General features: G+C 40.4%; 1 protein-coding gene across 2 annotated transcripts in view; it reads right to left on the minus strand.

Moving 5' to 3' along the window:
- nuf2 (UF2 component of NDC80 kinetochore complex) overlaps positions 1–21,730 on the minus strand; it is a 36,529-nt gene extending 14,799 nt beyond the window's left edge. Inside the window, exons 1-9 of one of the 2 annotated variants that reach the window (XM_072573924.1) lie at positions 21,582–21,730; positions 19,258–19,385; positions 16,208–16,282; positions 15,478–15,554; positions 12,203–12,264; positions 11,700–11,797; positions 9,670–9,743; positions 2,148–2,244; positions 246–308 (exon numbers count right to left, since the gene is read on the minus strand). In XM_072573924.1, coding sequence (XP_072430025.1) covers positions 246–308; positions 2,148–2,244; positions 9,670–9,743; positions 11,700–11,797; positions 12,203–12,264; positions 15,478–15,554; positions 16,208–16,282; positions 19,258–19,380 — 669 coding nt within the window. In that variant the 5' untranslated portion in view covers positions 19,381–19,385; positions 21,582–21,730. Of the gene's footprint in view, positions 1–245; positions 309–2,147; positions 2,245–9,669; positions 9,744–11,699; positions 11,798–12,202; positions 12,265–15,477; positions 15,555–16,207; positions 16,283–19,257; positions 19,386–21,295; positions 21,395–21,581 lie in introns of those variants that run through there. The other variant, XM_072573925.1, reaches the window with a different exon arrangement.
- Positions 21,731–22,129: the final 399 nt, after the last annotated feature.

Consider the following 22,129-nt stretch of genomic DNA (forward strand, 5'->3'; position numbering starts at 1 on the left):
TGGGAATACATTAAGTTACACAACAAGAAGGAGCAGAAATCAAAAGGTAGAATAAAATATTTGCAGGTATGGGAATGAGAAAACAAGGCAAGATCACAAGTGAGCATGATAGCATTTTGTGGGTCTTACAAATTGTTAACAATTTACTTGGAAAACTCCTTATAATCAGATTCCACATACCCACTTTGAAATATAGCTATTAAAGATATTAAAATATATTGGGTCAACACTAAAAACTAACTTACCAACATTTTATTTTGCTCTGCAATTTCAGTCTTCAGCTGTGTAGTTGCATCTTGAATGGAATTCTGAATGAAATACAGAAGTTATACAGTTCCAACTATGTAATTTGTGACAGAGCTGCTTCTATGACTTCACCGAGATAATCTGTACAGATCAAGTCTGACTTACAAATTTCACTGATCTAGCTAATTTTTCTGGAAATCCAACTTCAGTAGCTTCAGGTACATCAGTCCTTTGTATGACTTTGCAAGGCAGAGCAAGGACAAGGACCAAAAATTGTTTTAGGTACCAAATGAAGACTATTAAAGACAGAAGCTAATTGCCACAGTATCAGATAAAATACTCTCAATATGGACTTCTTCAAATATATTTCAAAAGTGGCTATGGTTAATAATGACATTTAGAGTTGTTCCAGTTATGAGAGCTGATGACGACCACACACCCCAGGGTTAAAGAAAATGGGAAACATTTTCTGCGAGCTACTCATGCATATATTTAAACAGTTAACTGTGGTCTGTAGTCATTTCAATTAATTGGCAGGAGGTCCACAGTCTTAACATTTAATGGAATAAATCTGAGTTTAGGCATTATAGGTCGATTACTTTGATTTGATTTGTACGGAAGGTACATCAAATCACAACTAAAGAGGTTTCCGAATGATCATTGTGCAACTATAGAGAAGAAGTGTTTGTATATAAAGCAAAAAGATCAAATGGGAAATCTGATCACTCTTTACTGCTTAAATATATCCAATTGGAGTGATTATTCAGAACAGAGTAGAAAATTCAGTATCGAGAACAGCCAGCAGTGGCTTTGAAAAATCATTACTCATTAGCAGTTCCTTTCAAGATCTAATGCTTTATTTGCTCTTATTTTGGTTTGTTATTGTTATTTTAATTGCATGTCACTTGATATGTCCTTTCTCTCCTTTTTTTTCCAAATTTATTTATTCAGAACGATAGAATCCTACACTGCCACACAGATACCATATGACCCATTGAGTTTGCAATAATCCTTCGAAGAGCATTCCACTCACTCAGCATCCCTAATCTAAGCCCATAACTCTGCATTTCCCATTGCCTATCTACCTAACCAGCACATCTTTGGACTATGGGAGCAAATGGGAGGAAACCATACAGACATAGAGAGATCGTCTGTATGGAGTTCGCACAGACACCCAAGGCTAACCATTGAGCCACCGTGCAGCTTTTATGTTATAAAGGAATTGTTAACTTTGTGCATAAAATTTAATTTTACTACTCAGATCCATTAAACTAGACAAATATTAAATAGATTGAACTGCACTGAAACAAGCTGTTTGGCAAAACTAGTCAAAACAGGTATTTATGCTCCACCTGACACTAAATACGAATGGAATGTTCAAGCAACAATCCCAAATCTATACAGCACCATGCATGGGGGAGGAATGAAGGTTTACTCAAGGATAGATTAATCAAGATGCCAATCAGTTCATGGAAATGGACTGTAATATTTATAGGTTTGTGGCAAGTCTGCTCATCAGATGCAATAAGTAGTATGCCCCTGGTATATTTGTGAAATTTATTTCAGGATACTTTTGTGATGTTCAACTACAACTTCTAAAAATTTTTAGATTTGATATAGCCTCCAATCAGACCTGAAATCCCCCTCACTCTCTGAAAATACACAACATATTTTCATATGCTCCCTCTCTTTAGATTTAGTTATGATCTCCCTGCTTGAAATTGATGTGTGAAAATTGGCTGTGTTTTACAGGATGGAGTAAATTCCCTTAAAAGTAATTCACTGATGGTGGAACACTTTAGGATTCAACTCTATTTATTCAATTATGTACATGTAAATAGGAAAAATTTGCTGTCTTTTATTTCAGAATATCATATCTTAGTGAACACAAACATACTCACTTGCTTGAGGCGATATTCACGGTTTATGACTTGTTGCAATTCAGTTATTTCTACGGACAGCACATCAATCTTTGCCTTTTGGTCAGGAGGTATGGTACTGCCAAAATTAAAAGACTTTTAATATAAAGTGGTTTTATATCACTTCTTGAATTTGTACATATAGCAGAGAAACCAAGTCCAGGGCACAAATTTCAGAAGTAATACTGAGGGTACCAAACCTATTCCACTATAGTTTTAAAAATAGATGACTCAACTGACAGCACTTCAGTTTGATAATATGCAGAATTAAGATACAAATTTACCAGTTAAAATATGATGTCATGAAAGTCTTGATTCAATTTTGTAAAGTCATGCTTGTTGAGCTAATTAATACAATCCTCATCATAATATGAATTAGCTTACATTACAAGATAACCACAATAGTAAGACTGAATATTTATAAGTTGGGAGATTTTCTTAGAAAAGGAAAATAAAAAGTAGTGTAATGCAAACACTTAAATTACAAACAGGATAAAGGGCCTTGAGCCCGTTCCATCTTTTAATAAAATAATGGTTGTTTGGGTTTTAGGCTCAAATTCACTTTTCTGATATCCCAAAATGTTTTAATTACCTTGATGTGATCTCACCATATCCCTTCAGAACTACAGTAGAAAGAATTCCTACTTCTATATTCTATTCCTCTCACAACAGAACATTCAATTTGTCATCCTGGGCAGTTATGACTGCTTCCCAACTTTGTGACATTCCTGTACCAGGACATCCAGATCTATCTGTACTTCAGGAGTTTTGTTTTTTGAAGCAATATTTTATTTACGAAATGTGAGTTTCACTGGCTGGGTCAGCATTTTATTACCTATCCTAGTTGCCACTGAATAGGTGATGGTCAACTGCCTTCTTGAACCAGTGCAATCCATCTGATGGAGGTACATCCACAATGCCTTTAGGGAAAACTTCAAGGATTTTGACCTAACACAACAGCAGTACAGTTCCAAGTCAGGATGGTGACTGGCTTGGAGTCAGAGTTGCAGCGTCACAGAGACAGACCCTTTGAACCCAAACTGGCCCATGCAGACCAAAATGGAGAAAGTGAGGACTGCAGATGCTGGAGATCACAGTCGAGAGTGGGGTGCTGGAAAAGCATAGTAAGTCAGACAGGAGAATCGATGTTTCAGGCAAGAGTCCTTCACCTAAATGTCCATCAACACTAACGCCATTTCCCTGCACTTGGCTCATATCTTTCTAATCCTTTTGTAATCCATGTATTTATCCAAATGCCTTTTTAATGTTGTTAATGTACCCACTTCTGCTGGCAGCTCATTCCATATGCATACCACCCTCTCTGTAAAAATGTTGCCCCTCGGGTTCCCTTTTATTCTTTCCCCTCTAACCTTAAACTGGTGCTCTCAAGTCCTTGATTTCCCCAACTCGGAGAAAAAGGTTGAGTGCATTCACCCCATCCACACCTCTCATGACCTTATACACTTCTAAAAGTGTTCCTCTCAGTCTCCTACGCTCTAAAGAAACAAGTCCTAGCTTGTCCAACCTCTCCATATAGCTCATACTCTTGAGTCCTGGCAACATGCTTGTAAATTTCTTCTCCACTCTTTCCAGTTTAATAACATCCTTCCAGTCACAAGGTGACAAAAACTAAACACAATACTCCAAGTGTGGACTCACCAAAGTCCTGTACAACTGCAACATAACTTCCCAACTTCTATACTCAATGCCCTGATGAATGAAGGCCAGTATGCCAAAAACTCCTGTGACTCCACTTTCAGAGAACCATACACCTAAACTCCAAGATCCCTCTGTTCCACTACACTCCTTAACGCCCTATCATTCACCATGAAACTCCTACCTTGATCTGACTTTCCAACACGCAAGACTTATCTGTATTAAACACCATTTGCCATTTATCGGCCCACTTCCCCGACTGATCAAGGTCCTGCAGCAATTTCTGACAACCTTCCTCACTGTCCACAATACCATCTATTTTAGTGTCGTCAGCAAACTTACTAATCATGCCTTGTACATTTTCATCCAAATCATTGATATAGATAACAAACAGCAATGGGCCTAGCACTGATCCCTGAGGCACACCACTAGTCACAGGCCCCCAGTCCAACAAGCATCCTTCCACTATTACGAGCGGTTTCCTATCATCAAGCCAATTGTGTATCCGATTTGCCAGCTCCCACTGGATTCCATGTGATCTAACTTCCCAGAGAAGCCTACATATGGAACTTTATCAAAGGCCTTACTGAAATCCATATAGATTACATCCATCACCTTGTCCTTCCTGGTCACTTCATTAAAGAACTCTAACAAATTTGACAGGCATGATCTCCCACACACAAAGCCATGCTGACTATTCATAATCAAACCCTGTCTTTCCAAATGTCTACATATCTTAACTGTCAGAATTTTCTCAAGTAACTTACCCACCACAGATGTTAGGTTTACTGGTCTATAGTTCCCAGGTTTTTCTTGGCAGCCCTTCTTGAGTAAGGGTACATTCGTTATCTTCCAGTCTTCTGGGACCTCGCTGGTGGCTAACGATGATGCAGAAATATCAGCCAGAGCCCCCACAATTTCTTCTCTCGCATGCTGCAATGTTCTTGGGTATATCTGGTCAGGACCAGAAGATTTATCCACTTTCATATATTCTAATACATCCAGCAGCTCCTCTACTCTGATATGGATTGTCCCCAAGATATTCCCACTAACTTCCCCAAGTTCCTAAGTCTTCATGTCTTTCTACACAGTAAACACAGAGGAGAAATAGTCATTGAGGACCTCACTCATCTCCTGAATTCAAACATACATGTCCACTTTGGTCCTTGAAGGGTCTTATTCTTCATCTAGTTATTTTTGTTCCTTTAATATATTTAAAGAACCTTTTTGGATTCACCCTAATCTTCTCAGCCAAGGCTATCTCATGCTCACTTTTCACCCTCCTGATTTCTTTCTTCAATAAAATCCTATATCCCCTGTATACCTCCAGGAATTCCCTTGATCCCAGCTGTCTGCACCTGAGCCTTACTTCCTCCTTTTTTCTGATCAAAGTCTCAATATTTCTTGTCATCCAGGATTCCCTATTCCTGTCAACCTTGACTATCACCCTCACAGGATTATATAGACTTTGAACTTTAGCTATCTTACTTTTAAAGGCCTCCCACATGTCAGAGATCCCTTTGCCTGCAAACAAATCACTCCAATGCAAGCTCCTGTCTAATTCCATCAAAATTGCCCTAATTTAGGGCTTGAACCTGTGGACCAGTTTGGTCCCTCTCCATAGTTATTTTAAAAATTAATAGAACTATTATCACTGGTCCCAAAGTGCCCTCTCACTGTCATCTCCATCACCTGTCCTGCCCTATTTCTCAAGAGAATGTCAAGTTTTGTCCCTTCCAGAGTAGGGCCCTCTATATATTGCTTGAGGAAACTTTCCTGAACGCACTTAAATTCCATTCCGTCTTATCCCTTCACACTCTGGCAGTCCCAGTTTATGTTAGGAAAATTAAAATCCCCTACTGGAAGGGCATTCCTGATGGTTCCCATGTATTTACTGCCTTTGCCCTCCCAAATGTCAGTAGTTGTGAGTTTAGAATGCCATTATGGAACTTCTGCAGTGCACCTTGTAGATGACACACACTGCTACAGTGTATCGGTGCTGGAGACAGCGAATGTGGAGAAAGTGAGAGGGAATATATAACAAAGCAGATGCTTAGCCCTAAATGGTCTCAAAATTCTAGCAGTGTCGCAATTAGCTGTACTCATCCAGGCAAGTGGGGAGTACTCCAAACTTCTAGCTTATAGATGGCAGATAGGCTTTGGGAAGTTAAGTCATGAGTTCCTCGCTGCAAGATGCTAGTCGTCTTGCAGTCACAATATTCATATTGGAAAATAGGAACAGGAGTGAGCCAGTCGGCCAATCAAGGTACTTCGGGCAATCTACGAGATCATGGCTGATCAGAGGCCTAACTCCATATATCCGCTTTTCGCGCTTATCCCTTTGTACCTTAGCATAACAAAAAATTATTGACCTCAGATTTTTTTTTTAAAAAAATCACTCTTCCACTGTTGAAAGAGAGTTCCAAATCTCAACTACCCTGTGTGTATAGATGTGGTTTCTAATATCACTAATTTTGGCCTTAATGTTTAGACTATGCCCCTAGTTCTAGAATCCCCAACCAATGAAAATAGCGTATCTTATCTATTCAGCCTTTCTCTCTTAATATCTTGAAAACTTAAATCAGATGTCTGCCTAACCGTCTAAATTCTAAAGAAAATGTTGTCTCTTGTCCAGTGCAATTTCAGGTCAATGGTACCTCTCAGAAAGTCGATTTTGAGGGATTCAACAATGGTAACACTGCTGAATATCAAGGGGTGATGTCCAGATTCTCCTTTTGGAGATGGTTACTGATTTACATGTGCGGCATGAATGCTACTTGCCATTTGAAAATGCAACCTGGATTATTGTCCAGGTCTTCCTTCATGTGGACTTGGACTACTTCAGCATCTAACAATCACACGTGGCAATGAATGTTGTGCAATTATCAGTGAACATCTCTGATGTTATGATGGAAAGATGGTCACTGATGAAGCAGCTGAAAGTGGTTAGGGCCGAGGAAACTACCCTGATGAACTTTTGCAGAATGCCCTGAGGTTGAGGTAATGGTCTTCCAATACACATCTTCCTTTGTTCTAGGTACAACTCCAAACATTACTCCCATTTCAATAATAGGCCTTTTATACTTCCTGCCATTTGTCAATTTCATATTTTTGATGTAAATAGTTAAGGACCAACACCAATTCCTGTGCAAGTTCCAATCATTAAATTGTGCCAACCTGAAAATGACCCATTTGTGCCTTCGCTTGGTTTCCTGTTAGCTAACCAATCCTCCCTATACGATGAACTCTTATTTGCATTGTAAACTTGATATGGCACCTTATCAAATTCCTTCTGAAAAAGGTAAATACATTACATCCATATTGCTGATTACTTTCTCAAAGAGTATCAACAAATTAGCCAAACACAATTACTCTTGACAAAATCACATTGATTCTGCCAAGTGTCCCACTATGAACATCCTTAAATTCTGCATTTTTCCTATGACAGACATGAAATTGATTTGCCTATAGTTTTCTGTCTTCTGTTGCCATTTCTTGATTAAAGTAGTCACAGTCACAATTTCCCAATTTGATCTAGAGAATCTTGAAGTATTAATTATCTTATCGATTACCTTTAAGACTTTAGGATGAAGTTCATCAGAACATGGGGATTTATTAGTTTTTAGTTCCAATAATTTTCTCAGTGCCCTTTCCTCAATGACTACAATTCTTTTAAGCTCCTCCCTTTCACCTTTTGATACATATTTATTTCTGGAGTGTTATTTTTAAATCCTCTACAGTGAAGACAGATGCAAAATATCTAGTAAACTCAACTACCATTTTGTTATTATCTATGGATGGACTATCATTAGAGGAGACATTGGTTTAACTGGGCTTGTATTCACTCGAGTTTAAAAGAATGCAAGGGGATCTGACTGAAACATGAAAATTTAACAAGGTTAAACAAACTTGAAGCAGTAATGATGATTCCCCTATTTAGGGTCACAGTGTGGGCTAGGTCATTTAGGACTGAGATGAGGAATAATTTGTTCAGAGGATGGTCAACCTGTGAAATTTCTACCTCAGGTTAGGTCACTAAGTATATTTAAGAAAGGGATTGATAATATTTTAGATACTAGAACGTATCAAGGGGTTAGAAGGAAATGGAAATATGGTGTTGAAACAGAAGATTAGCCATGATAGTATTGAATGGCTTAGTAGGTTCAAAGAGCTGAATGGCCTATTCCTGATCTTAGTTTTGGTGTTTTAGGAACAAAATTTTCTGCTGACATCAACAGTGCAATGATAAATTCCAACAGTATAGGTTCAGCTGTGTTTTTTTTTTAAAAGCACTGATGATTTTTAAAAATTAAATACTCACATTTCCCTTCTCTTCAATATACTCTTTTGTTAACTTTTAATGTTTGTGTGTTTATGTTTAACACTACTTAAACTTAATGCACCTATCTTACTGCTCCAGTACATGCTCAAGGATGTCAGCAGATGCAGCCTTTTACAAATCTCTAAGCTCACTAAGTGACAGATGTTCATTTTACCTACTCTTTGCTTTTTTCAATGTTTTTGTGTGGTTTTCTCTCATTCTTCAATACCACCGCACTATTACTCTTCTGGTTTTTAAAAATATTCTGTCCAGTCTTCTGACCTGCCATTAAATCTTTGTAGCATTGCACACTTTCTTTTCAAATATCACCCTCCACTTTCCATGGATAATGCATTTTCCCCCAAAGTCTTTCTTTCTCAGTAATAAAAAGGAGAACACTGCTAAAAAGTATGGTATTTCTGTCAAGGGACATTTAAGGTCAGCCATATTTTATACAAACGTAGAATGGTTACAGCACAGAAGGCCATTTGATCCATCATTTCTGTAATGCTTCTCCAAAGGAGCAAATCACCCATTGCCACAGTCATGACTTTTCGCTACACATTGCTCCTTCTCAGAAATCAATCCAATGCCCTCTAGAATGCCTCAATTGAACCTGCTTCCACCACATGCCCAGGCAGTGCATCGCCGGTGCTAAACACTTCCATATTGAAGATTTTCCTCAGGTCACTGTAACCTTTCATCTGTTTCCTATTGATCCTATTACCAATGGGAATAGTTTCTCCTCATCTGCTCTGTCCAAACTGATCACGATTTGAAATACTTCTGTCAAGTCTACTCTGTTCTTCAAGGAAGACTCTCAAATTGCTCAAAGATTCTCACTCTTGGAATCATTTGCATGAATCTCTTCTGTGCCGTCTGTAACTCGTCACCTTCTCTCTAAGTGTGGTCCCAGAACTGGACTGAATACTCCATTTGAAGCTGAATCAATATTTTATATAAATCTAACCCAAATTCCTTACTTTTGTAACCAACAGTTTACCAATAAAACCTGGGATAAAGAATGATTTATTACCCACTGTCTCAATTTATCCTGTCATTTTTAATGATTTATGCAAATATATAATGTCTCTCTGCTCCTGCACGCCATTTAGAATTGTAACTTTTATTTTGAATTATATCTTTGCCTTATTTCTAATAAATAAATTATTAAAAGCTAATTTATCCCATGATATTTATACAGTATTTCTTCCTAATCATACAGGAAGTGCACTTTGTTTGATCCATGAAATACCCTAGGCCAGCACCTTAAAATGCTGATAAATTTCCCAGAGATTATCATATACATAATATAGAAAAATTTCACTATTTATTGTTCTGATTACATACTCTAGTCATGAAGATATAATTTATCATGAAATAGCAATATGTGGGATTTGCAGACATGAAATGAACCGCTATCAAGCACCATCAAGACTTACGTAATGTACATGCCAATCCGCAAGTCAATCAAGCAGAATCTGATTATATGCATCAACCGGTTTAAATGTGTTGGGATCCACTTACTTAAGTCTTTCAATTTTGTATTTCATTTCTTCATTCGATGAAACCATCTGTTGCATCAGCTCCAGATTCAATTTCTTTGGGAAACAAATACATTGGTAAACATTTCTACTCATCTTACAATTTCACAATTTGCTATAGAAATTGTTTTCCTCAAGAAATACAAACAGAATAACCACAGAGTCCAATACCAGGACAACACCAACTGCATATACGTAAAAAAATGAAATAAAAAGCTGCAAATATTCAGAAGATCAGAGAAGATCTGTGAAGAAAGAAGCAGATTTTACATTTTAGATTGACAACCTTTCAGCAGACTGGGAAATTATGGGATGCACAACTTTTAAACAAGTACAGAAGTAGGAAAATTCCATACGAATGCTTCGGATTTTACCTTGTTTTCAAGTGAGTTTTCTTCATCAGGACGCTTGACTTAACCTACACCAATTCTTCCATTCACCCCATCTCTTCACTCTCAGGGACAATTTATTCTTCCACAGATTCTGCCTGACTTGTTAAGCATTCTAAGATTTTTTTGCCCTTATATTAATACCAGCATCATTATTTTGTTATTTTATTTTCAGCGTCAGTATTTGGCTTCGTAGTGAAATAAAGCTTCACATAATATAACGTAGAACACATATATTGCTTTGGTTTCAGATGAAAACCATTATGCAGAGCCTGAAAACAAACTTACTTGCACAAATATACAATTGATAAAACCTAAAAATGTTTAAAGAAGGATTGGTGATTGGACTTTTACTGTTTTCGATCCACTTAGCCTACAGGATGAAAGAAACGTAAATTGGTCAAACGTCAGCTAACACTGACAAAGTAAATCCTTGAAAGATGGAAATCATGGTTTTCTGGACTTAGATTATTCATGCAAGGTAAGGACTTGACAAAATCGTGCATTATAAATATTGTCATAAAATACCTGTAATAATTATTTTAAATGTGTCGCTTTTTATTCATTCAGGGGTTATGGGCTTCACCAGTTGCCCTCAAAAGATGGTGGTGAGCGCTTTCTTGAATCTATGCAGTCCATTTAATGTAGGTACACCTTCACTGCCATTAGGAGGAAGTTCCTGATGAAGGGCTTATGCCCAAAAAATTGATTCTCTTGGTCCTCGGATGCTGCCTGACCTGCTGTGCCAGCACCATACTCTTGACTCTGATCTCAAGCATCTGCAGTCCTCATTTTCTTCCAGGATTTTGACCAGCAATGCTGAACGAATGGTGATATATTTCCAAGTTAGGATGGTAAGTATTTTGGAGGGAAACATGCAGGTGGTGTGCGTATGTATTTGTTGCCTTTGCACTTCTAGATGGTAATGTCATGAATTTTGAACATGCTAAGAAACCATGGTGAATTTGTGCAGAGTGTCTCATATACACTGCTGTTTCTGTATGTTCATGGTGGTGCCAATCATATAGGCTGCTTTGTTCTGGAATGGCGTCAAGCTTCTCAAGTGTTGTTGGAGCTGAATTCACCCACGCAAGTGGATGTATTTTATTACACTTCAGGCTTGTGCCTTGTAGATATTGGACAGGCTTTTGGGAGTCAGGAGGGGAGTCATTCGCTGCAGAATTCATGGCTCTGACCTGCTCTTGGAGCCACAATATCTGTATTTTTGGTCCAATTAAGTTTCTGATTGAAAGTAACACTCAGGTTGTTGCAACATTAAATGCAGCTTATTGTTATAGATTTCCATGAACTATAGTCTCCCATGGAGTCATGAAGAAAGCGTTGTTTGGTGAAAATCGAAGACAGGAAAACAAAACTGTAAAGAATTCATTCTCAAATTCTCACCTGGAATGATATGCCATCTGACCTCCAACACCTACTATCAGGAATTAAGTAAATTTGATGTCCAATATACATCAAGACAAAAAACCTAAATGAAAAAAATCCACACAATAATTCCAAGCTAACTTAATCTTTCCTTATTTTATGGTACAGAACCAACCAGCCTAATCATTAACGCACATTGACAAAAAATGATAACCTTGTAATCACAATCAATACTTACAAAACTTTTTTGTTGGTTCAGGTAAGTTTCCAGGGTTCTTTTTCTGAACTGAAGAAAGTTGATTATGCCACTCATGATGACAATGGTGCATTTTGATTCTACGTTTAAATTTTTAAAAAATGGTGAATTAGACCAGCAAATGAGAGAAGAAAAAAGTCCTGTTTATGATTCCTGCAAAATTCAAGTGCACCACTTCAAAGATTAAGCACTTTGAAGTAGTTTTGGATATATAGTTATAAACAACAAATGCAGCAAGTTATTTAATATTTGTGCAACTGAATAAAACACACTTTTCCTGTCAAATTTCAAAAGTATATTTTGTTTGCTTCAACATCAATTTAACTTGATAACAGCAAAGTATGTTTTACTTCAGTTAATGAAAATTGGAATCAAAATTACCTACTGTCTCGCGATTCACTATTGCATTTATGAGAACTTGCATTTATCTGCATTACATTTAAGAATCTAGAACTTCAATTAAGTTGAAAAAGTTGAAAACTTACTAGGATTCAAGAGGTCACTCATCTCGAAATAAGGAATTGCACATAGTGATTTTAAATTATGCCTGTAACATACAAAAACAATTTAAACGCAACAATCACTTTAGATGGTGTTACAGAATTTCTCAAATGAAAATCAAATACACACATAACAGCACCTATAAGATCATAAGATACAGGAGCAGATATAGGCTTTTTCTCAGTCCCATTCTCTTACTTTCTCCCCAAAAACCCTTGATCCCCTTATTAATCAAGAACCTATCTACCTCTGTTGTAAATACTCTCAAAGACTTGGCTTTGACAGTCAGTTGAGACTAATCACTCTTTGGCTGAAGAAATTCCTCCTCATTTCAGTTGTAAAGGATCATCCCTTCATTTGTAGGCTATGCCTTTGGGTCCTAGTCTCTTCTCCTTGTGGAAACATCTTCTCCATGTTGACTCTATCCAGGCCTCTCAGTATTCTGTAAGTTTCAATGAGATCTCCTTCATCTTTTTAAACTTCATAGAGTACAGACCCACAGTCCTATGGGTCTGGAGTCATATGTAGGCCAAACTAGGCAAAGTTGGCCAAATTCCTTCTCTAAAAGACATTGGTGGGCCAGATGAATTTTTATGACAATGAACAGTAGTTACATAGTGATCATTAGGCTAACTTTTAAATTCCAGTTTTTGTTTGAAGCTGCCACAGTGCAATTCAAATCCATATCCTCAGAATATTACCATGAAGCTCTGATTAACAGCCCAGTGACATAACTACCAGACCAGCACCTCAGCTTGTACAGTAAAGACAAAAACATTAAGAGTGGTGTCCTACTGCTTTTGGCCAAGTCTGAGTTATGTCAAGTTTGAAACTTTCTTACTACAAAGCCAATGAGATTTTTTTTTTGCATATTTTACCAAACTTGCCACATTATTTACCTAACACATCCCTATGTTGTCTCCCCTGTCACCTTTCTATCCCACCTAATTCCACACTATTTCTGGAACAACCTGCCACTTAGCAAACATCTGGCAAAAGACTGGAGCCGCTTTCATCAGTGCCATTTTCAAAGCATCACAGTAGACCCAAAAGAATAGTGGCATTACGAAGCTGCCCTACTTGAGCAAGGACATGTGGATAAGATAACAGAGAAGAGTACGACACTGTTACTCTGACAGGGATCTGGTGGTCCTCTTACATGCGGTACTGCTTCCAGAAGATCACCAGCACCAAACCAGCCTGATCAGAGGTCGCCACTCAGGTCAGTAATACAGGATGTAGAGGTCTGGCCAGCAATACACAGAAAAAGGTCAGTGACCCTCTCTACCCTCAACATCTCTTTGCAATTACATAGACCTCCCAAAACTCATATTCAACCACCCACTCTCACTAGTTAGCCTGCAACACCTTCCCTCAACCCACTCATCAGTTAGCCTGAATAGGACTAATGCTGCATGTCCTCTCGGCTGCCCTCTCAGTCCTTCATAACATCTCACCACTTTTGCCCCTCATGCAGGACCCTATAGAGGGGAGAATACAGCGGCCAGACACTCCCGGAAATTGGGACAGGTACAGAATTGATGTAGCATACTGTTGCACAGCAAGATGTCTGTCCCCAGGCTGTGGGCTGCTTAGCAGCAAGGCAAGCCACCTTCCGACAGCAGTACAAGGCAAAGCAAGGTAGGGATGCTGCGAGCAAGCAGTTAGGCACTAAGTGAGCAAACACTAAGACAGCAAACAAGCATTCCGAAGATGCAACCTGGTACAGTTTGTGAGTTGCATGCCTGCCCGCACTACAGCTTTTCAATGCTAGTATGACTTTCAATCTAAGTCTGTGCTTCCAAAGTATACTTCCAGTGCACAGTGGAAATGCCATTACAGTTATGGCGGGCTAGCTGGTTTTGAACACTAACGTCCACGGTGGAGTAGTGTATTCATTTGGTGCCCTTGGATCATGCCCTGAGACACTGTTGCTGTCCAATGTCTAACATAGAAACCATTCAGAGCAAGTGGTGAGCTGAATGCACCATGCACACGATCCAGTTTTGTTATCATGTTTTCCTAATATCTAGTTTGTTTGGCAAGATAGGAGTTTGAATATTAATTACGTGAGTTGTTGCATTCAGGTGTTTTAACAATTAACAAGCATCAATTGCTACCTCATCATCACCGAGCAAGAATCCTCACCACACTGTTTGTGAAAAGCATAAGAGATGGAACAAATTGATCTTGACATCAGTGGACCTTGCTGCAGTTATTGGCTGATTCTGCCAAACAACTCATCCATCACAGTCCACATTGCTCACACCCCTGCACAATTCCATCCTCAGACCAACAAATCTTTTACACTAGATAGCATAAATCTAATAGAGAGGAACTTTATGAAACACAGATTTATTTGTAATGTAATCATCTGAGATCAAATGAAATTTCCTGAAATTGGATCAAGCAAACAGAAAACTTCCATCTGAAAGAGAGAATGTTAAAAACACCACCCAGGTAATTCACTGTTCATTAATCCTATTTCAAGAACAAATGAAATAATGGGACCCATATTTTAAAAAAAAAGGCTAGAGATAAAAGCAATAACTGCTTATCCATTTCAGATGTTTTAAGGTCATGGCGTTTAAAACCCTTATCTCCTTAAAATATTACAACATTAGAATTATTTATGATCTATAAATATTGCTGAAAACAGTTATGTTAAAGAAATCAAAACAATGCATGAGACGTATAGTCTAAAGTCAAACTGGGAATATTTTAACTGGACATTACTTTTATTGTATTTTTAAAGGCATTTTTACTGCCCGACAGTCACAGAATCTTAGAAATATGTGGCGCTGATTCCAAGTCTGTAATCCTCAAGCATCCAAAAATCTATACAAAAGTCAATGTTCAATTTTTGGCTTTCATTAAAAGTAATTCTAAATGCAAGATCCTTGACATCTTGCATGTTGAAATTAATTTATGATAAGTGCATTAGAGATTGCACCAAAACTTTGAGACGCATTGCACAACTTCTACTCATCATTAATTCAACATGACCACTAATCTCATGAAGATTTATTAATATTGGAATGAAGATTTTCCAGTATTCTTCAAAGCAGATTGCAAGTTGAATAATAAAGAATATCTTAATGTTAATGTATTCAATCTCTTTGACAAGTGCTCATACTGAATAAATCTTAGTTAGAGAAATTGACAATCCCCATCTATGTAACTAACAGAGCTCCAAAACCATCATCTTTGATTTTCATGCATCCCAGATATCTTATTCTATAAGATTTCTGATACTTACATGCAAACATAAAGGTTCAGAAGTGGGATAAAACCTTCAGAAAGTTGAGGGTATGGGATATTTTCATCTCCAGGCATCTATGTGTACAAGAAGCGTATTTACAACTTTAGAAGTGCTTAAAAATATACATTCCACTTTCATAAAAACACTTTTCAGACTTTGGCCAAAAGAAAGTTATATGCAAAAAGAAAACGTTTCATAATGTTGAAGTCAAGAAATTTGGGACACTTAGCAAGAATAAATAGGTTACAGACAGAAACAATATTTCACGACACGTAATGTATTCTGACTTTAATGTAGATATTATCCTGCTAGCTCTAAATACTAAAAAAAACAAATGTAACATACTATCATGCAAGCTCCCTTAGTTGACCATGCAAGGAACTGTTAGAAATTGATTGACTTAATAAAATTTGAGAGTCAATTCATTCGTACACCAGGATCAACTGTAAATCGGTCAGAGGAATAATAATAATATCTGATTTCTCTATGGGAGTAAGGCCAAGAATTTCAATTGAGAGGCTAATTAATATATTCAAATCCATTGTTTACTCTGCCAGATACTTAACAAAGCCCTATTCATGTATACTTATCTATGTTCACTAGTTACATTGGGAAACCAGATTACAACTAATCCTAATCGGCACATTACAACTGAATGAATGCAGAATGGGAAAACAGTACATACACGTTTGCATTTTCTTTAGTAAGAAATGGGATGAATACGAACCATGTAAAAGCAATCTGGACGTGCATCAAAAACGATCTGTAGACATCTCATATACAGTCTCTGTACAGTTTCTGGCTGTTGAAAAATGTTCAAAATGTCAGTGTACCAGAATAGTTAAGCTCAAATACTTAATTTTCAATGCAGGAAAAGTATGAGCATTGTTGTGATAATTATCTGAGAAACTGGGTAATATTACCCCCTAGATATTTTAACTTGGGTCTGTAAATTGCTTGTGAAACTTTGCGTTTCAGATAAATGCTTACAGTTGTCTTCTTTCATTTTGGTTCTAGAACAAATTCATAAAATATTTTCTGGTAAGATGGTGGCAGAGTAGGACACCCCACTTGGAGCTCATCCACTCCACGCATTCTTTTTCTTTTTTCCCTTCTTCTTTTCCTTCCTTCTCTCAATGGCCTGGCGTGGGTACTGTAGCAGCCCAGTGCACAGCGTGCAGCAGCCAGAGGTCAGACCACATGGAGGACCCGTGTGCTGGTCTGCTGTGGACAGCCCTTCGAGAAGGTTTATAACTTTGCTTCTGGTTTTTCCTGACCAATGGTTATACTGTGTATAGCTATAATGCAACTTTTTTTTTCATTTCTCTATTCTGTAACTAAGGATTGTACCTAGGCACTCTGTACTCAAGATGGAGCCATGTGTTATAGAGTCATACAGCATGGAAACAGACCCTTTGGTCCAACCAGTCCATGCCGAACATAATCCCAAACTAAACTAGTCCCACCTGCCTGCTCCTGACCCATTGCATTCCAAACATTTGTTATTCATGTACTTATCTAAATGAGTTTTAAATGTTGTAATTGTACCCACATCCTCATTTCCTTCAGAAGTTCATTCTATACGTGAACCACCCCTCTATGTAAAAAGAATTTGCCCCATGTGCTTTTTAAATCTGTCTCTCCTGACCTTAAAAATATTCCCACAGTCTTGAAATCTCCAATCCTAGGACAAAAACACCAACCATTAACCGCATCTATACTCTTCATGATTTTATAAACTTCTATAAGGTCACCTCTCAACCCTCCTACGCTTCAGCGAAAGAAGTCCCAGCCTATCTTTATAACTCAAACCTTCCATACCTAGCAACATCCTAATAAAAAGCACTGTTTTTGAAATGTAGACAAAAAGTAATCAATATTTCAGAAGCAACATTTTGTACATCTGAAATATTTTATGTGATCAATTGCATTCAGCTTTGAAATTCTTGTACTTGCATTCAGAGCTTGATAGTCTCATCTCTTCACATAGAACTCTTGTCATGTTACAAGCCTGACTGATCTCTCTGCTTCTTTGATTATCAGCTCTTCCTTCCTCTATAACAGTTCAAAGAAAGTTAACTCAACTAGTTCCTGGGACAAAGGGTTGTGTATGAAGAAACTGTGGGCAGGCTGAGCCTATATCCATTGGAGTTCGAAGAATGAGAGGAGGTCTTATTGATCCATTTGAGATTTTGTTACACTAACTAATCTTGTAACTGAAGAAGTTGTACCTAGGTACCTTTGTATCTAAGTGGTGACTTATAAACTTTTCACTGTACTCATTTGAGTGCATGTAGCAATTAAACTAATTCAATTCAAAAACGTTTAGCAGCTGGCACATAATATTTATGTACTAGATATAGTCCTATAATAGTAGTTTTTATATTTTAAAAATGCAGTTTTAATCTATGTGCAAGACCAACCCCAATCTATAATCTACACTATGAATGTAGAAAAGTTCTTTGGCACCAATTATTTTTTTCAATTAAACTATATCGTGTTTGTTTAGTATTTCAACAACAAACCACTCATTTCACGTTCAAACTTGTAGCTTCTATCAGGATAGCTACCTTATTTTTGTTATGATCTGACTTCTCAAACTCAATTTCCCATCTAGAAATACCTCAAAATGGTAAGTAATGAAAAGTACAGTACAGTACAGAACAGAAGAGTCCCTTCAGCCCATCATGCCTGTACTGCCACACATTTACCACTACCTACACAAGTCATACTTTCCCACACCAGGCTCATAACTTGAATGTTATGACACTTCAAGTGTGCATTCAAGTACTTTCTAAAAAGTTGAGGTTTCCTACCTGAACAACCACCCAAACAATGCATTCCAGACCTTCACCACCCTCTTGGTGAAAATGCTTTGCCTCAAATTCCCTCTAAATCTCCTGCTTTTCACTTTAACAACGTGCCCCTTGTTATTGACCCTTCAATTAAGGGCAACAGCTGCTCTCTAGCCACGCTGCCCATGCCCCCTCAATCAACCAGCTCCTCTTCAACCTCTGCTCAAAAGAAAGCAATCAGAACTTATCCAGCCTCTTTTCATAGCTGGATGTTCCATCCCAGGAAACATCCTGGTGAATCTCCTTTACACTGGAGGGAATGCAATTTCATCCTTCCTATAGGGTGGTGAACAGGACTGCATACAGTACTCCAGCTGTGGCCTAACTAAAGTACCGTGAGTTCCAATATGATCTCCCTGCTCTTATATTCTATATTAGGACCAATAAAGGCAAGTGCTCCACTTTCTTAACTACCTTATTAACCTGTTCTGCCACTTTTGGGGGTCTGCGGACAAACACCCCAAGATCCTTTGGTTCCTCTGAGCTTTCTAATGTCTCGCCATTATTGAGTACTCCTTTGTCTTGTTCTTTCTTCCAAAGTTTAATACCTCACATTTACCAGGGTTAAATTCCATCTGCAACAATTAAACCCTCAAATCATTACCTAAGATATCTATGAAATGCTACTTACATCAATTCAAACATAAATGTATAAACATCTTAAGAAAAAAAAGTCATTTAACTATGTCACCTAATCTTAGCTAGGAGTCATACATGTGAAGAGTACATTCTCCTATAACTAGCATTAGAAGATTATAAATAGTCTTACATCAATGGGTCTCTATATCAATTAAACATTTGGCCTCACAAAGGACATAACTCCATAGCAAAATATAATTTGCATCACACTAATACAGTTGCCCTTATAGAGCAATGCATCCTCCAGTGCAAACAACAAAAAAAAAAGTAGTAAAACGCTTACTTTCGATAGGTCAGTTTTCGAGAAGTTGTTGGCTTCTGATCCATTTAAAATGTGCTTGCGACAATAACTCACAATATAATCCAATTTGCAAATCGGATATGGAAGTCTGTTCTCCCCCTCCATTTGGGCTAACAAGAAAACAGCTATACTTTAGAAAATCAATGTCTTTGATATGAAACATTTGTACTGTAGCCAAGCAAGATATCATAATTGCTCTGAAATTTACTAAGATACCAACACAAATTTAATTTTGTTCCTCATTCTTTTGAGCATAGATCATTACCTTAAAACAAAAACATAGCAACAGCTCAGAGGCAAACTGAAGGAATACAACATTCAGCACATCAGAGGTGAGCTTCACATGCCCAAGATTTTTGAGAGCTTATGTGAGGGCTTCTGAATTTTAACTATTGATCTTTGATTGTCTGGACTTCCATAACTCTGCCAGGGAAGGATGAAACTTTGCTAAAGTAGAAGAGAAAACACTAAAAGTGCCACTGAAAGTTAAGGTAGCATTCTCCCTACTTTTTCAGCAACTATGGATTAGTTCCTTGAGGTTTCACTCAGAGTAATGGGCTTGAACGGTTTCTTCCTTGATAATGGGGGGGGGGGGGGGGGAGCGGAGTGGGGGGGGGGAACGAGGGGGGCAGGGGAGTGGGGAGGGAGAGTGGGGAGGGGGAGTGGGAATGGGAGGGAGGAGGGGGGAATGGGGGGGGGAGGGGGGAATGGGGGGGAATGGGGGGGGAGGGGGGAATGGGGGGGGGAGGGGGGGGGAGGGGGGAGGGGGGGGGAGGGGGGGGGAGGGGGGAGGGGGGGGGAGGGGGGGGGAGGGGGGGAGGGGGGGGAGGGGGGGAGGGGGGGGGAGGGGGGGAGGGGGGGGGAGGGGGGGAGAGGGGGGGAGAGGGGGGGAGGGGGGAATGGGGGGGAGGGGGGAATGGGGGGGGAGGGGGGGGGAGGGGGGGAGAGGGGGGGAGAGGGGGGGAGAGGGGGGGAGGGGGGAATGGGGGGGAGGGGGGAATGGGGGGGGAGGAGGAGAGGGGGAATGGGGGGGAGGGGGGAATGGGGGGGAGGGGGGAATGGGGGGGGGAGGAGGAGAGGGGGAATGGGGGGGAGGGGGGAATGGGGGGGAGGGGGGAATGGGGGGGGAGGGGGGAATGGGGGGGGAGGGGGGAATGGGGGGGGAGGGGGGAATGGGGGGGGAGGGGGGAATGGGGGGGGAGGGGGGGGGGGGGGGGGAGGGGGGGAGGGGGGGGGAGGGGGGGGGGGGGGGGAGGGGGGGAGGGGGGGGGAGGGGGGGAATGGGGGGAGGGGGGAATGGGGGGGGGAGGGGAGAGGGGGAATGGGGGGGGAGGGGAGAGGGGGAATGGGGGGGGGAGGGGAGAGGGGGAATGGGGAGGGGAGGGGGGAATGGGGAGGGGAGGGGAGAGGGGGAATGGGGGGGGGAGGGGAGAGGGGGAATGGGGGAGGGGAGAGGGGGAATGGGGGGGGGGGAGGGGAGAGGGGGAATGGGGAGGGGAGGGGGGAATGGGGAGGGGAGGGGAGAGGGGGAATGGGGAGGGGAGGGGAGAGGGGGGAATGGGGGGGGGAGGGGAGAGGGGGAATGGGGGGGGGAGGGGAGAGGGGGAATGGGGGGGGGAGGGGAGAGGGGGAATGGGGGGGGGGAGGGGAGAGGGGGAATGGGGGGGGGGAGGGGAGAGGGGGAATGGGGGGGGGAGGGGAGAGGGGGAATGGGGGGGGGGGAGGGGAGAGGGGGAATGGGGGGGGGGGAGGGGAGAGGGGGAATGGGGGGGGGGGGAGGGGGAGGGGAGGGGGAATGGGGGGGGGAGGGGAGAGGGGGAATGGGGGGAGGAGGGGAGAGGGGGAATGGGGGGAGGAGGGGAGAGGGGGAATGGGGGGAGGAGAGGAGAGGGGGAATGGGGGGAGGAGAGGGGGAATGGGGGGAGGAGCCACAGCGGTTTATAATCAGACAAGGGTTGGAGATGCACCAAGTGGGGGCCCCTAAGGACAATCCAAGCGCCAAAAGAGCATCTTCCCTTACCACACACATACACACTCCCCTCTCAACTTTTTTTTTGTTTGAAAGAAAGAAGACATTTGCAAACGTAGAGATTTCGCGGCTGAAGAAAGGAGGGTGCAAAACCAAACGAGGAAAGGTAACCAGCCGCAGGGATGGCAGGGGAACCGGCGGCATCGCCACAATCAACAGGAGTTCATTCACATTCAAAGGACAACTTCTCCACTGTCCTAAATTAAATAAAACCTCCACATAAATAGTGACTGAGAGACACACACACAGCTGGAGGCAAGGAATAAACAGGACATACCATCCACAATCCCCAAGTTTTAATCTTTAATGAATTACTCCGCTCCAACCACCGTTTCCGCTCAAAACTTTTGATTTGGCGCCGTCAGCGTCAACTGCCGACGTGGTGACATCGTCACGCATGCGCGGTCCGTGCCTTGGGTCTCCTGTCTTGTTGGGAGACAGTGACAAGTTAGAAATCACATCAGGTTATAGTCCAACAGGCTTATTTGGAAGCACTGGCTTTCTAAGCGCTGCTCCTTCATCAGGTGGTTGTGGAGCATAATCATAAGACACATACTTTATAGCAGTAGGATTGCAGTGCCATGGAATTTAATATTAAACGAATTTAGCTTGAGTCTTTCATGTTTTAGAACGTTAGAAATCACACACCACCAGGTTATAGTCCAACAGGTTTAACTGGAAGCACACTAGCTTTCGGAGCGCCACTCCTTCATCAGGTGATAGTGGAGGGCTCAATCCCAACACACAGGATTTATAGCAAAAATTTACAGTGTGATGTTACTGAAATTATACATTGAAAAATACCTTGATTGTCTATTGAGTCTT

Source organism: Chiloscyllium punctatum, chromosome 7 (genome assembly GCF_047496795.1).
Source record: "Chiloscyllium punctatum isolate Juve2018m chromosome 7, sChiPun1.3, whole genome shotgun sequence".
Classification (NCBI taxonomy): Eukaryota; Metazoa; Chordata; class Chondrichthyes; order Orectolobiformes; family Hemiscylliidae; genus Chiloscyllium; species Chiloscyllium punctatum.